The sequence below is a fragment of the Topomyia yanbarensis genome, chromosome 1 (assembly GCF_030247195.1).
Source record: "Topomyia yanbarensis strain Yona2022 chromosome 1, ASM3024719v1, whole genome shotgun sequence".
In the NCBI taxonomy this organism is placed as follows: Eukaryota; Metazoa; Arthropoda; class Insecta; order Diptera; family Culicidae; genus Topomyia; species Topomyia yanbarensis.
The window spans coordinates 27,099,826-27,116,876 of record NC_080670.1 but is presented as its reverse complement, the minus strand read 5'-3'; the positions used below and the strand labels follow the sequence as shown (position 1 = coordinate 27,116,876).

Sequence of the window (17,051 nt, the reverse complement as noted above, 5' to 3'; positions counted from 1 at the left end):
TAGCACAGCAAATTATCTTTTCTTGACATTTTACATGATGAATATACTTGCTTGGACTTAGAGTCAACAAAAACTTCATCCTTCAATCTGCAGCTCCAAATTGCTTGCCAATTACATATATTTTTTATTTTTTCTATCTCGGTTTTATTTTGCAATTTTCGATGCACAGTGTGTTTCGTCTTAAAGTTTGGCTTCGCATTACGATCTGCTATATTCTGCGTTTAAATCTTTCCAGTGCTCTTACCACTTTCTAGACATAAGATTGAGATAGTACGATTTCCGCCGAAACTAAAGAAACGTTATTTGAGAAGAATCAACTTTCGAATCAGATTTAGATTGCCTTCCTTTCGCTTCCTGGTTTCTGCTTTTGAGGATCTTTGAAACGTCCCCATACATCGCACACTATGTGCTTTCCAGTCAATTCACGACCGGGTTCGTTCGGAATGTTCATGTAGAATCAATTCACGAAGCGCTTATTTCAGTTGGTAATAATTGAGATTGTTTGGTACTTCTGGTATAGAGAAAACGCAGATATCATCAACAAAAATAATAAGGCTACCTCTTTTACTTTTGTGTTCCCGAACACCACCTTAATTTCTTTGTCAAAATACACTTTTTTTTAACAACAATGACTTTCCCACAGTAGTAGAAAATAAATACAAAAAAATACACTTTCTACGTCGCAACCGGATTCTGCCTGTGTGTCCTAACCGGTTCAGAACGAACAACGAAATGCTCTTCGCCCGTAATCCACACTTCCCTTCAGAATCCGCAACCTAGTTCCAAGTGGTGTGGTGCTATGGTATCTGAACTGAAGGGAAAATTTGCGAACGAAGAAAAAAAACTCCCATTGTCTTCGCCGTGTGTATTATCATCAGCGCGGCGCAGTCCTGTCGCGCAGAGTCGACGACTGTCTTCCGCATATCGCCGCTCCGTTTCACGCGTGTGCAACCCCCGACACGTACATACGATTGTATTGTTATTATCCACATACATACCGGCTCGTCGTCGGTTATTATGGATCGCTAATTGAGCCCCTGCTGCTGGCGCAAAACTGATAGCTTGGTTTGGTTGGTTGGTCGGTCGGTTGGTTACTGGATTTATATAACATCTTTGCGTGGATTGATGTAAACACAGTTTTATCGCCATAGACAATAGCAATACTAGCAGCAAGAAGAAAAAGCAGAAAGGGGCTCCTCGGGGCAAAGAATGGTTGGGGAAAGGGGGTTTAGACGCCACACTTTAATGATGATGGTTAATAATTAGCTAGGTTTGGTGATTCATGGTTGTTTTTAGGGGTTTCTGGTGCAAAATGAGTCATATTTGAGGTTATTTTGGCTGCTTTCACTATGTTGATTGCAAAATGCAAAAAAAACTGTATTTTAAAGAAAACGGTTGTTACCGGATCCAGTAATTCAAACTTTTGTTTAGCCTTTTTAGAACCAGCCTAATTATCATATTTTCATTTTATAAATATCACGGATTACGTGACGGCAAAATAGCGTTGGAAATGAGCTTGGACTTTCTGACCTACATATGAACAAAGGACAAGAGTTTCAAACATGTTTTTTATATATATTTTCAATACATTTCAGGCTATATGGTAGGAATGTAAGGTACCACGACCCATAAATGGCGAAATCCTCCACTGAATCAAGTTACATGTAAATTTTTGAACTATAACAACCATCTACAAAAACAATATTGTGCTGACTACATCCTACAGTACAAAACACAAGGCACTAGCTTCACGGTTTGCTCTTATCAAGGACAGATATGTGCGTGCTGGTTCAGTGATCATACAGCATACTACGGAAAAGTATGCACTGAAGCCGATAAAAAAACTCATCATCCACAATCAAACCCCACTCACTGTTGGAACCAAAAATAGTTCCCAACATTGTGGCTGCTGTTCAGACAATAAAAACAATTGACCTGTGTTGAGCCAAAGACCAAGATCCATTTCGAGATACATGAAAAATAACGCTACCACATAAAATATATCATTAGCTATACGCACTTCTACTTACTTTTTGAGGATTGACGTAGAAATCCATAACAAATAAGAGACAGTTACATATCATGATTCATTGTGAATGATGGAAAAATGCTGGCGTCCAGTCTAGTATTGCTTATCGCAGAGCAACCAGAAAACTGCATCCAGTATCTCCAAATGAACAACCAGCACTATCAGCGACGAAGCAAATGCCAAAAAGACGGATTCACACAAGTGGCCCGTATGTATAAGAAGCAACGAAGAGCATCCGCTCATGAACGCCTAGATAGCATCAACGATGACAGCATGGGCGTTTACTGGGTGAAAACTTTAGCAGCGAAGACGTATTATTATAGTTTTTAATTACCTAATCGACGGTCATGCGTTAAAACGAACAATTAGTACCAATCAATACCCCTGGCAATGAACAGTCTTTAGACGATTAAAAACAGCCAAACGAGCCGCATTCTCAAATTTCTCGAAGCATAAGACGCCTGCATAATGAAACCACTACTTTCAATTCAACAATGAATTCAAATAGAAAAGCAGACGCATTTTTTTTCAGACACCAGCGAAACGTCGAGCGTCAACTGAAAACTTAGCCCAAGTTGGTCTGGAAGTATTTGAACGAGCAGCGAAAAGAAACTGGTGTGCCATCTTATATGTCATTTAATGGAGTTTTAAGCACCAGACACTAAGGAAATTTGTTATCTGTTGTCCGACAATTTTTCAAGCGTTTTTTCCGAAGAGAGTCTCCACTCACAACAAATTGTTGCCGCCGCCAATTTAACTCCTCATCTAGGACGAACCATCAACCGAATTTGCGTCGATTATGCTGCCATTCGTGCAGTAAATTTAAAGCTGAATTGATTGCATTGGATTCGCTGACGGATTGCAAACCGATGCTATTGACATGGATCTATCTGCGGCTGTCGACAAAATCATCCATGATATCGCAATAGCAACGCTAGACAAACTCGGTATTCATGGACAACTTCTGCGCTAGTTTCGTTCCTACCTCGATGGAAGGCAACTCCCTCCAAATCTTCATTTGAGGCTGTCTATCTGCACCATTCCTCGCAACATCCGGCATCCCACATGGAAGCCAACTCGGTCCAGTAAGATTCCTCCTTTACTTTAATGACGTTCGTTTCAAATTACAAGAACTCCGCCTTTCTTTCGCCGTCGACATATAAATTTCGACAAATACCGGATAAAACCAATGTCGAGTTTCTTTACAGTAAACTGTAGAGCTTTAATACGTGGTGTAAGCTAAACTGAATAAACCGACGTACTGCATACATCGTGGATAAGGCATCCAAGCCGATTTCAGCGGCCAACAGAAAAACGTTATCGGTTAACGCAGCCCGACACTCTAGATATCCGGAGGAACTGCTCTCGAGACATGTTCGTCTCGGACTTACTGTTTGCCAGGGTGGATTGCCGTACAATGCTCGGACGCCCGGATCTGGTGGTGGTGGTGTTACCGGACTTCAGTGTATTTTTAACAGTTTGGCAACGGCTTTTGAATTCAACCTGAAAAGGAATTCTATAAAAGCCAACATATTTTCTATTCTGAAATGTAATTAGATTAAGCAACTACCGTTGGGTCCAAGCGGTCTGCTGGTGTAGATACAACAAATAAACAAACAAATGCACTAGGTGAGGAGACAAGTGTTTTCCCATGCGAAAAATGATCTCCACGAGAAATAGCAAGTTGCGTGCACAAGAGCTGACAGACACCAACTAATATTGTTATTTTAATATCCAGCGTTTGGTTAAGCTGAACGGGCTGAGTTGTGTCAAACAAACGAATTAATCAAAAAAGAACTCGAGAGACTTTCACCTACATAACGAAACTGTTTTATTTGTCCTCAGTGTCTCCTTCACGCACAATACGCAGACTCCGATCACTTTATTGGAAACCCGCTTCGCCCAAACCGCTTCGGAGAGAAAAAAAAGATTGACGACATCCAATCACATGATTGATTTGTGAGATTTCAGCACGAACAAAAAACGAAAGCAATATCAACTTCGCAACTGAACGAAAGAGAATAACCAACTCGGACCTAATTTCACCTGGTGTTGATGCTTGCTGTAGTAGTGGACAGCGACGATCGCCGGCATTGGGCAAACAATGCGCCAGGTATATCCAGAGTAGCAAGTACAACGAAAGCTCTCTCTACGATCGAACTGCGACCGGTGACGAATCGTGCAGCCCAAGACAACTCAGCGGGTGGGCCACATACATTTCGAGCTGATGGACGTAAAAAGGGCACACGCGTTATAGGTCTGGATGGCGGATGGTGGTAACTAGACAAATAATGCCACCCCATATAGTAGTAGCACACGGCGGCAGCTTCGGGTGTCGGATGCCAACGGCAGTCTATAGTGAGAGAGAGACACAAACAAGCCTTCGCTGGGATGGATCGTGGAAATGGCGAATGGCGTGAAGGATGACGAAACGTGAAGCAATATTTGAGCGCTCTTGTTATATGAAAGGTGCCGGTGCGGTTTTGGCTCTGACTGATTGGAAAATAACGATAAGAACCGTGACGGACGTGGATGATGTTTCCCCGGGCGTGCTGTGGGCGAAACCAAACTCGAAGCTGTTCGAAGATTCACAAGTAACGATTGGAACAAGCGAGTTTCTAGTGGTTTTCGTTTTCTAGTATTTTTGCCGATCGACGGTTGATTAATTAAACCAAACCGAACATTCACTTTAACGCTTATTTAAGCCCCTTAGAGGGACAAAACAGAATGATTGTTTTCACCAGAAATCAGGGCCGCTGGGTGCTTAGTCTGAGAATGCCTTGTCCCGTTAGGCAGCTATAAGACACGTGTACGTGTACCAGTGACTAGATTGTAGTTCGCGAGAATGGTTGGTTATGTTCAATGTAATTGTAATGACTCATGCGCTTTGTGGGCTTTTCCTCACGGATCGGATATGAAAGGGAAATTGAATTGTAACTACGGTGCTGGCAGCTGGACAAAAAGCAAGAGTCAACAATTTGCTTTGTTCCAACGTACCAAGCTACTGGGAGTTGGTTGTTCTTTGGCTTTTAGCATTAAAGAGTTTTTTGCTACTCTTGCAAAAATCGAGAGCAAGGAGCGTGTCCTGGAACGAACATACATGTAAATGGCACAACAAAAAATGAAAACGTGAATCATCGCTTTCGAGTATGCTTTGAGGCGACGTTGTCTGTAAACAAATGTCGCACTGAATTCTTTCCCAGTTATCATCACTAAGTACGGTGCTAGAACTAAATCGCATATTCTACAGACAAACAGTTTTTCAACGTACGTATATTTGCTTGACGTATCGGACAAACAACATTCGTTCGTCCAAGATGTGAAGTGATAGTTCGTTGCAGAATAACACACGCGAAAGGTGGGGACTGTTGTATTTACGGTTGTTGTTTTATTTTTGTCCCGCGGTAGATTAACTGACATACCCTGTGACGTCATACGGACAGTTTACCTATGTGTTCATAGTCGCACACACGCATGAACGCTTTGGATCAGTTGGCATCAAGACTTTGAGGGAAGCAAATGAACATCTTTTCGCCCACTCCAACTTTTGGTACCTAGGTGTTTCTACGCCGTGTTTTTTTATCACACGTCAACATACCTACGCTGATGGTGTGGTGACTCTCACAGCTGAGGTTGCCTTGCGCCCGCATGCTCTCAGTCTCTCTGTGGTAGAATTCGCTCACTGACGACGTGTGGGATTTGATGTGAGCGGGAGTGAATTTCGAGTCGCATATTCGTATAACTCTTTTTGTTGATTAGCGTTTGTGTATGTATGAGTAGGTTTGCTAGAGAGAGAAATAGAATATAATTTTCGTAATGGCTGCTGGTGCTGCTGAAATTTTAAAATCATAATTACAGAGCAATATAGCAATCGAACATAGGGATTATATTCCTGCTATGTACTGATGCATTAAGATTAATTCTTCATCCAGGATGTATGTTAACTGTAGTACAATTGGACTTGATTGGACAATTTTTAGAATCAATGTTGAAGACTGATGGACAATAATTCAATATTTGAAGTTTCGAAATTTATTTATTTTTCTCACAACTATGTCACGAAACGATTGTTCAATTTATGTTGGATTTCGTCTGTCATTTCATCTAAATATAAATATTTTTTCGTCATTAACTTCTATTTCTTCCACCCATTATCTGTATCACTTGTGTGTTAGTACTACCATATTTTGTCTCTCATTCTCTTACTCATTCCGATAAACGCCAGCACACTCACACCGCGCTAGTGATTATTTGCGTTCTCTTCTATTTCTTCCACTTTATTGCCATTCATCGAAATTCGTAGTATGTGTTGTTTTTTTCTGCTCGCACTTTGTGACCTCATTCGTTATTATAGCCGCAACCGTACGTCTGCCACCGACCGACCCCACTACCTGGTCTGTACCGTTGTTGGTTATAGCAGCGCTTTGTGTACATAACCCAGGAAGGTCTCGCGTCGCTCTTCCATCACGCCTTCCGTCGTCATTTACCACTCATCCGCTCCGCGCGTGCCTATCATGCATGCAGTCGTGACCGAGACGTTGTTGTCATCTTCTCAACGACGTAGCCGTCGTCGGGATGGAGAAGATCACATGCCGTCTCACTCTCGTTTACCTACCCCGATGACGTTTCGTTCTGTCGTTCGTGGCAACAGGGATGCCAGGCAATATTTTGTGACATATGTGCGCAGTCTATGTCTAGGATTGACCTATTGATAATTTTGGTCGAACTAAGAAAATAATGTTTGAAGTATTGGCATCTTTTCGCAGAAAGTATATGTATCTCGCGTCGTTTTTTAAAGGGCCAATACCCAGCAAACAATTTTGTGATCATATCGAAATTTCAAACGAGTTGTAGGGTGATGAGCCTATTTTCACCATACTAAGCAAGGTGCCTCACTAATTCGGTAATTTCTTGCCTTACAATCAATGGAATGCGTAAAAATTGACATCAACCGCTTTGCTTCGTTGTTAAGAACCAATATAATAACACAAATGCGTTGAAAACAGTAACATTCTCGTGTTTGAGCGCAATGAAAACTCGAATCGAGTGGCCCTATTGTTGCACTACCATTTGACTCAATGCGCTGAACAAAGATGGCAGACACTGCTCTAACCAACGGCTTCAAATGGGTAGGGTGATAATAGAAACATGGCGCGAATAGGCTCATCACCCTACATGTAAATATACAGTACAACTAAGTCGTATACAATGTGCAAATATGCTATATACGGACAAAAAAGGAAGCAATATATTTTCATAAGAGAAAATTTGGTTTCAATATACGATATAAACTGTACATACACGCGACTGCGATCGGTACTTAGTCTGATTCCATGTGGCAAGAAACATATCTTTTATACACTTTTACGACTCAAAATAGTACTATACTATACAATTGTGTATTAGGCTTTCGAAAAATATTAGTATAAAATAAAAGTTAAGAATGAGACACATTTTTCGATCGTGTTTCATGTTTTTTAAGAACGAGAATTACTTTAAAATTTTCACATTCTAAAGCGTTTCTAGCATTTTTTTCCATACAAATGAGTTCACTCGGTCTCGAACCCTGAAGCATCAGCTTACGTGCCTGCAACATGTCCCATACATCATTTGCTAGGTGTCGTTAGTTCGGGTCAAATTCATTGACTTTTGGTTAAACGCTTATTATTATACCACTCTTATATACGACTTTGTATATGCGAACGTGAAATAACGAACTCGGCTATCACAACGAACTTTTAATGATATCCGACTGGTGTTGTAATAATGTAATCCATGCACTAATGAAAATGTACATATATATCCATATGTACGTATAGTAATCCTATTAATGTCGAATTTGTAAAAAAATTTCGATCATTTGCTCTAATATAGCTAAATATCTATTAATCTTCACCAAAACATCGAGAAGAATGCCACATTATATTTTGAATAAATTGCAATTAAAAAAATAAATTAAAAACCTTTGCTTCCCTCCTACGAAACATACACACAGAAAAAAAATATTGGTAAAAGTAAGAGGGTTTCGCTCTTAACAAAAAAAACAACCAAGGCCTACTGTAAAACTGTAAAACTTTTAAATTAATCAAGAATAGTAATCAAAATAAAAGTTTTCGTTTTAGCTATTGAAGAATAGCAATTAAAATAAAAGTTAAAAAAAAGTTAACTAAGAGTATGTGTTGGTTGTTTTTTGCTAAGGGCGAAAAACTTATTTTTACGAACCTAAACTGTTTATAAACAACAAATGGAACTTTAATAATTTTAACTATAACCTAAAAGTCTTGTCCATATTTCCATATTTCTAAGTTTCTATTTATGGTACGATACTACCATGTTGGTATGGGAACGAGTTGGTGGCAATATTAACATATGACTAAGTCCCCCTTTTTTACAAAGTATCGATTTACTTATTTTTTGAAAACTTAATGAAACTGATATTTCATTTTTGGGATAGAATTCAATTCGATATCAAGCCAGCATTTCATTCGAAATTACCCCCATCGCGATTCTTAGCGTACAATACTTGGATTAATTTGATTATTACCGACGCACATTTGTGTAGTGATTGTATCGTATTACTGCAGTAATAACGATCCTTGTTCTACATTATATGACTTAGTTTCACAACGCACTAGTTAAGATAAATTTTGTATAATGCGTATACATACGGACTACCATTATACGATTCCGATAAATATTGTACGCTTATAAGATTTTTGTTGATCATGCTTATACGACACCTGGTTAACTGGGTAAACATACTGTCAAAATTCACTTTGAGAGGAAATTCTGGGCAAACCATCAATTGCCGGTTAAAAATCACAGCAGCAGACGAAAGTGAAAAAAAAACTTTTTGTTCGGAATTTTCTTCCAAAATGAATTTTGACAGTATGCTTAAGGGTCGTTTACAAAAAACACGCGAGATATATAGGGGGCGCTACATGGTTAAGGTGGATGTTTTGCGAGTAAACTGTCAAGTGGGAAGAAAATTTTGTGCAATTTTTTAAGAAAATTTACCATATTTGTACAAATAACTGAAAGTGGAAGAAAACTAATTTTCTTCACGATGGCAATAGACTTAATGCAAAAGAGTATATTTTTTTCTGAACCGGTATAAAACCACTTTGTATAACGGGGCCCTATTCTCACAGTCACGTCACCCAGTGACTAGAAGAAAATTTCCTTTTAGTCACTAAGTGACGTGACTGTGAGAATAGGGCCCAAGTTGTGTATGTTCAAAACGAGAGCTACTTGTTGTCAGAAGTGAGCTTATATTTCTCGACAAACATATGATTACGGCGTAAATGCCAACTGTCAAAACTTTGTTTAAGGATACCTTCTCTTAGATTCGCCGGATCAAAGCAATATTTGAGATTTTTTGTGGAAAAATTAGAAGACATACGAACTTCTGCTTTATCCTTTATATAATTATTTTTTTTTTTTTTCGAAAATTCAAAATGGGTTTTTTTTTCTCGAAACCATTTTTTTCTTCTGGCGTTAACCATAGGCGACCCCAACCCGATGGTGAAGAGGGGCACGCCTTCTTGGCAAAATATATCTGATGATTTATGATTTGGAAAGAGGAATTTCGATTGTTGGAAACGCTTTTCCTGTCAAGCGTTGAGTGCGGCGAAGAATTTGGCAAATCATACAGTCCTCGAAAAGTCTAAAAATATGCAAACACTTTTTGTACTGGAACAACACTTTTTATTTGAAAAGGGGCCACGTGTCCCCGTGTGCCTCCCCCTAGAGCCGCCAGTGCCGCCAACACTAGGTCTTGTTCTTTTGATCTGAAATGTTTGGAAGTATATACTTTTTTGTACGACTTATACCTAACATTGGCAAGAAAAATTATTTGTTCATAGTTTTTACAGTAAAGACAAATTTCACTATAAAATCTAAAAAATTGTTTTTTTATCCAAATTTGTTGAAATTAGGTATAAGTCAAGTGAAATTTTACCTATTTTAGTAAATTATGTCAATTTCTCATTTCGGTTAACTACGAGAGGCTCTGCACTTGGCGAAGTAGGACGATATGTCGCGCGCAGAGACCGACGAGATCCGCCGTATGTCTTTTCATTTTTCTCCACAAAAAATTCTTAAATATTGCTTGATTTTCTGTCGAATCCAGCAGCCTTAAAGGTAAATTCCGGACAAACCGTTGCTGGCCGAACACAGTTCACGACATAAAATACAAGAGAAAACATTTCTTTTCTATTCATTTCCAACATCTGTGATTGGGGAGTGACCGTTTGTCTGGAATTTTTTTGACAGTTGGCTTTTACGCCGTAATCATATGTTTGTCGAGATTTGTTCTGCTTTGATGGATTCTCTAAATATTCTTAAATCGGAACCCTAACCTAGTATACACATTTTCGAAGATTTCTTATGTTTAATATGAGTATATCTACTGAAAACCACTTTCATGAACTTCCAAATTATTTTTCTTCTCTGATTCTATTATTCACCATAATTAATGCATATTTACGGAAAAAAACATCAAAAAATTATTTTAAACCAAATTATATATTTTTTACCTTGATCTAGTGGTGTAATACGGATGATAACAAATTGCAACGATTATTACTATTATTAACCCTTTCATGCCCAACTTTTTCTAGCGCGGGTAGGGTTTCACAACTATTTTTTCTTCAAAACGGTGTGGTCTAGAAACACGAAAAGCCTTTTTTCATAAAGATAGTTGCTTACCTCGCAGTTCAATTTTTACCTTCCAATGCTCAATACAATTCTCCTAGAATAGTTACAAAAGTCCACTTGCGTGAAAAACGTAGCCAGGCAGTTCAAATTGATTAGTTTTATCAGTTTGCAATAATATTGCGACATAACGAAGATATATGAAAAATTCATTTTCCATCGTCAACATAAACTGTCCCTGGAAGCACTGCTCCATCGGAATCCAATCAGACTAATTACAATAACTTCAGTTCTAGAGCTGAACCTTGTAATTGTTAGTGCTCAAATGAAAAATAATAGTCACATTTATTAGCCTTACTCGTTTTTGCGACCAAATCTTGCCTCGATCAAACGTTGCCTCGTTTAAAAATGTTGTTATCCCACAAACAACATGGGCATTGAAGTGGTTAACAAAACTTGACAATACGACTTTTTTCTGTCCATACGACATTTTACCTAGTTACGATACGTTCTTTTCTCTGCATAGATCTCACATACGTCGTAGCACATTGGACTCTGATCTCGAGAAACGAAAGCACATGCGACTATTCAAAAAAAATGATGCGATCTGTTATTACGAAACAATTACATTCCAAGCTGGATTAACCCCTGAAGCGTTTGCTCACAGTTAATCTACTTCCCAATAGAGTGCGCTAGATGTTTCATCGAGTTTAAAGGGAAAACATAGAAATCGATGAAAAGTAGAAAGTCGAATAGTAGGTAATCTAAGACTCGGTAATCAGTGTACTGTCATTTACAACGGGTAGGTTATTATTTTTTTTTTGCTCTTTAAGTGACGTCGGGGTATAATTTTGTTTATCGATTCAGTACACTACCATCTTCGGTCGGAAACGAATGGTAGTTATTTCTCTGCAAGAGCATTGGATGTGTTTAATTCGAAAAACGATTAGGAAAATAAATATTTGTTTCAAGGACGTAAGTGAAGTGACAAATTCATTTAACAAGTTGGACAAAGGAGCAAAAATAACTCAAAAAAAATGTCGCTTACAACCTTTTATTGCTCGGGAACCTGTATATTGAAACGGTTCTGATATTGATGTTTATACGACCGTGGGAAATCAAAAGGACGCCTATACGTTGTTTGAAAATATATGGTTGATAAAACGTGTACGACGTTTTTTAATTTAATTACTAGTTTGGTAGCCTACCGTTTTTGGAGCATTCTATTCGTGTTATATTATAGTAAGGTTAGAAAAGAGTAGTGTAGATAACTCGTTTTGTTTACTTTTGTCGTTTACGACCTTTTGAAAACCCACCCGAGATGTAAAAAGCTGTGAAAATCTGTTTTAAGGGAAAACGTACAAGTTTGCCAGTCTGTGCATTATAGCAGAAAACTGTGAAAATTTGTGCATAAAAACCAGCCATTCCAGTGTAATCTAATCATTCCTCGATGCAACTAACCATTCCACTCTTTTTCTCCTTACAGATCCAAAGCGCGAACGCTAGAACTCAATCGTGACACGACGTGGCAAACTCCTGTGAACCATTTTACATCCCCGTTGGAACAAAAGGGTTGGTTTAGTCACCCTTCAAACTTGTGAAAGGAATAAATCAGTGCATACAGAAACAGGTCTGGAACCAGTGTTGTAGGTGTGCGTGTGTGTCCATGAACCACCAAACTATAGGTAGAAGAAACGTGACGAAAGTGACTAAAGTTCTGTGAAACAGCAACACCACAGCAAGCTCTGTGTTTCCTAGAGTGTTGACACGGAAAGTTTTCAGTGCAAAAGAAGATAAAACTACCTACCTATTCAGAAAAGAAAAGCAGCACAAAAAAGTAAGGATTCATTTTCCTGTCAGAAAGCTTCAGGTGCCCGTTTGAAGTAGGTTCAAAATTCTTAAAAGTAAAGAAAGCATTTCCGGTGAAAATCTGCAGTGTTCAAGTTGATGTTTTATTTTATGGTTTAAATTGAACAGTTGAGTGCTTTTTCGTGTGTAAAAACAAATCCTCAAGCGGAGGAACGACGTGCCTCCGTGACCGTGTGACATCCGCAGTACTTCCTGGTCCGGCAAAATAAGCTCGCCGTCGACTGTACTGGGCTAGAGCAACAAATCGGAAGTGATCTTACCGCCCGTTGCTACTGCTTGGGAAAACTAACTGGGAGTGGGAAGGAATCGTCCGGTACGATCTCTTCTTCTCTGACGGTTGGAAAGCAGTGCTCGTCAGCAGCCAGCCGCCCCAAGGCAAAATTGCACTCCAGCTAGACCTGCTAGTCCGGGGACAGAATGGAGCGTGAGTCGAATCCAATGCAGCCGATGTGTAGATCAGGTTGTGGATTCTACGGCAATCCCGCGCAGGACGGTTTATGTTCAGTATGTTACAAGGTAAGTGTTTTTTGTGGAACTAGATCTAAGGGTGTCGTTTTGATAAACAACCAACAATGGTAGCTTTCCATTGAGATATAGGGTGTAGATTCCAATTGTAGTATGATTGATAAACCATCAATCACTCCAAAAATTCAAATGTTATGGACCATCCATAAATGACGCAGCATTTTTTGAGTGATTTTTAAAGCCCCCCCCCCCCCCCCCCCACCGTAGCATTTCGTCACAAACCTCTAAACACCCCCTGGTAATTACGTAGCTTGACGGTAACCCTGCCCCCCCTTGTCACCGTAAATTTTTTTATTCCCCTTTAAAAAAGCTACGTAGCATGTCATGACCCCCTACCCCCCTGTCGTCACCAGAGCTGCAAATTTTCACCAGGTTGTTTTGAACTTGAAGAAAGAACAAATCTCAAATCATGCCCTACTATGTTCAATTCGCCGTTTTTCGTTTGCATCATTCATTCAAATAGTCGAGCTGCTCAATCATTTTCCATTCATTTTCGATTTCATTGATCCTGTGAATATCTCTGTACTTGGATATTGACTAGGTTTTCCAAGCAAAACTACTCTGAACACACTTCTTACTGTTCATGTAAGCCTGAAAACGCAAAATATGTCAACATTTAACCTAAACTGACCCCTACAGAGCAGATGACAACTTTTGTAGGTGAATGAAAAAGCATCAATTGAAATGAAGACGTACGGTTTGGTTATGAAAATCCCGCCAACTTGAAAATGAATTATTAAGGGAGGCTTTGAATTTGAAACATGGTTGGGTTTGATTGAGCTGAAAGTTGGCGTTTGAAAATGAAAATTTGCACCACTGGTCGTCACACATCATCACAAAATACAAAACTCCCCTCCCCCATATAATGCTACGTCATTTATGGATGATCCCTTATTGGTATCATTGAATTTAGTTCGACTTGACGTGATCGGAAACTTCTTGTATACTGCTATTCTCGGGTAATTATGCCAAGTAGATTCGATAGAGCAATTACTCTGTCTAGTAGTATTTGTGTATCAATTGATACAGTGAAGACAGCATGAAGTAACAAGTTACTTTACACTTGTCCGGACATGCCGTAGACTCAGGTGATTCGCATTTCTAATGCCAAAAGACCCTGACTCCTACGGTAGCAGACAAAAAGTTAAGTCGCCGGTGAGCTCTAAAAGCTTGCATATATGATCCTTCCACGCTTTTCTAAACTTTCTCCCTTCAACTCCTTGCTCTCCCTTGAGTACTATGGCTCTAAATATTGAAAAATATACTTCACCTTCCAGTCCCTTGCTCATTTCCGCTGAATCGAAAATTGAATCACTTGCCCACTTCAGGTGTGAATACTGAGAGTTACGAGAAGCGTGCCCCTTCCAATCCCTTAAAAGTAGATAAAAATTCTGACAAAAATCAAAGAGAAAAGGGCAATCACAGAGATACTCTCTTGACCAATGCTTCGGCTCATTGTATAAAATCTTTGAGTTTCAATGTCGAGTGCAAGCAAGGTTGGAGAAAGGTCACTTTTCGATTGCGCTGAAGAATGATCTGTTAAAAGACCTTCACGGGTGTCTTTTCAATCCACCCTAACCCTCGTTTCCAGTTTCAGTGAGTTTAGCTTCAGGTATAGTATTGTTTGGTTCTCTGCGGATAACGAACCTGGCTGAAACAGATATTGGAGGAGATAAGTGGGTGTGCAGGGGACCTCCGTTTAACTGCTGAGCTATATAGCCTTCATAAGAATAAGGTACTCCTTTACATTCCGTGGTATCCCAAGTAATTTGAGTCAATCGCTACTGCCTGCCGCAACTTGGGGGTCTTTCGGTCTGCCTTCTCGCGTTTTCGTTCACGTCCATGTCGTCATCGGTATTATATTCTTGTTGCTCGCGGTTGGATGTTCTTATATGTTCCTTGTGCTTACGGGTCATTGTTGTGTCCTCTTCGGCATTTGATTCTTTATTAGTGGGTTGCTGGTTTAAGAGGCATATTGTGTAATCGTTGTTTCTTGACTGTTGGTAATGGCAGTTGGTTTAGTGATATACAGTGCACGTTCGTTGTTGAGTTGGTATTTGTTATCAGTGGGTCCGCAGTCGTTGTTTTAGCAACCGCTTGTGGTTTAGCATTAGAGCTTCCATCCCGGGAATTTATTTCCCGGGAATCCCGGATTTTTGGATTTCCCGGGATTCCCGGGAAATCGTCCTTTCTCATTCCCGGGATTCGAGAATCCCGAGAAAAAAAGATTTTTAATTTATTTCAAAAGGCTTAGGATCTGCGAAAGAAATTCTGTAGGAAATATCTTTATCGGCAAACATTTGGAGTGAGCAGTGAATGAAGATTGTGCTTTTCCAACTGATTTGCAGATCTTTGAACTATATATCTTTAGGCTCGCTGATATGTTTTCACGATTTTTTAGGTATATAGTCCAAGCCTTACTCAAAATGCTACTAAAAAGGTTGATATTTTCATGCAGAAATGGATTAATTTGCCGGCCGTTGTACCGAAGCATTTCCTTACAGTAGCGTTAGTGATGCGCACGATATCTCTGCAACCGATGAGCCGATTGATCAGATTTTTTAGCAGTTCTTTTAATAGTTTATTTTAATAGTTAGATCTTGAATGAAAGATCTTGAATGAATACAATCAAATTAGTAATTGAAATGGCAGTAATTTCTTAAAAAATCGATGAGTGTTTATTTCAAAAGTTGGGATGGTTTGTAGTGATATCATGCTTAACGCAAACGCAATTTAAAGTAAAGAATGTTCCTAGAACAACTGCAGAAATATTTGATCGGTTCATCGAATGCATATTTCGTCTAATTAGTTATACCGTAACTGTAATATCTGTAAATTTTTGGATGCAGAAAAGAAAGACGTAACGCTGTAGCTGTCCAATATCATGCGCGTCCAACCTACTTGAATATCGCTTTCAAGGATGCAGACAGGATTTTTGTAGGGATAAGATCATCCATTATCTGCTTGAGTTTGATTCACACTTAATTCGGAATGATGCTGATCCTACTGCGACAGAAATGGATTCATATATATCACATTTTCTCATTTGATCGGAAATAACTGAACAATACCCTGAAGCAGCTTAATCTTTTCATTCAAGATTACCAAAGAAGGTGCTTTGCATTAAATTGATCCATTGTATCAGAACAACGAATTGCAATTTTGGACAGTAACTCCAGCAGCTGCGTTTAGTATATCGTCCCTATCGTATCCGTGATTACCAAAATTTAGGTTATACATATAGCCAAGAAAAATCAAAAGAAGTTGATGTCGTAAACTTATTGACGAGTTATTAAATGATTGAATGATGTGTAGGACACCAAATCGCCTTTTTATGACAACTGCTTTTAGGACAGATATACATGCAATCAAACGGGTTTGAAAATTTTTCAATTTATTCTTTTTTTTAAATAAAATCATTTATATTTTTTTTCTTCTGTATTCCCGGGAAGTTTATTATTTATTTCCCGAATCCCGAGAAGCTGAAAACAGTCGGGAAAATGGAAGCTCTATTTAGCATACGACGACTGTGTACCGATCCCGATCGTAACAGATGGAATTGCCTTAGCAACCTCTACGCAATGTTTTCCGTGGTGTTGCGGCTGATCACAGAATTGGCACGTAGGAAGCTGCCCTGGGTGCGTGACCAATGTTCGTTGAGTATGTGTAATACCTTGGACTAATTTGCGTTGGATGAACGAACGCCGTGGCGAAGTCCTGGGAAGAAGTTCTTTCAAGTGTCTTCCTCAATGCTGTCCATTTCTCCATATTGTAACATGTGATGTTTGATTATGCCAGCATTATTTTAATAGTGTTTTTGTCTACATGCTGTGAGGCTGCAAAAAAAATTTTTTACATTTGACCACATGTTTCAAGTTGTTCTGCAAAGCAAATGATTCTGCTTGATCATTATTTTTGCACATAATCAGAATCTCATGACGTAGATGGAGAAATTGCATAACCTTCAACAATT

The 17,051-nt window shown here is 39.1% G+C and overlaps 1 protein-coding gene across 4 annotated transcripts in view; it reads left to right on the top strand.

Moving 5' to 3' along the window:
- LOC131677160 (AN1-type zinc finger protein 6) overlaps positions 1–17,051 on the top strand; it is an 88,816-nt gene that overhangs the window by 63,755 nt on the left and 8,010 nt on the right. For 3 of the 4 annotated variants that reach the window (XM_058956833.1, XM_058956836.1, XM_058956834.1), the window contains one exon: positions 12,171–13,069. In XM_058956833.1, the coding sequence (XP_058812816.1) occupies positions 12,971–13,069 (99 nt within the window). In that variant the 5' untranslated portion in view covers positions 12,171–12,970. Of the gene's footprint in view, positions 1–10,039; positions 10,096–12,170; positions 13,070–17,051 lie in introns of those variants that run through there. The other variant, XM_058956835.1, reaches the window with a different exon arrangement.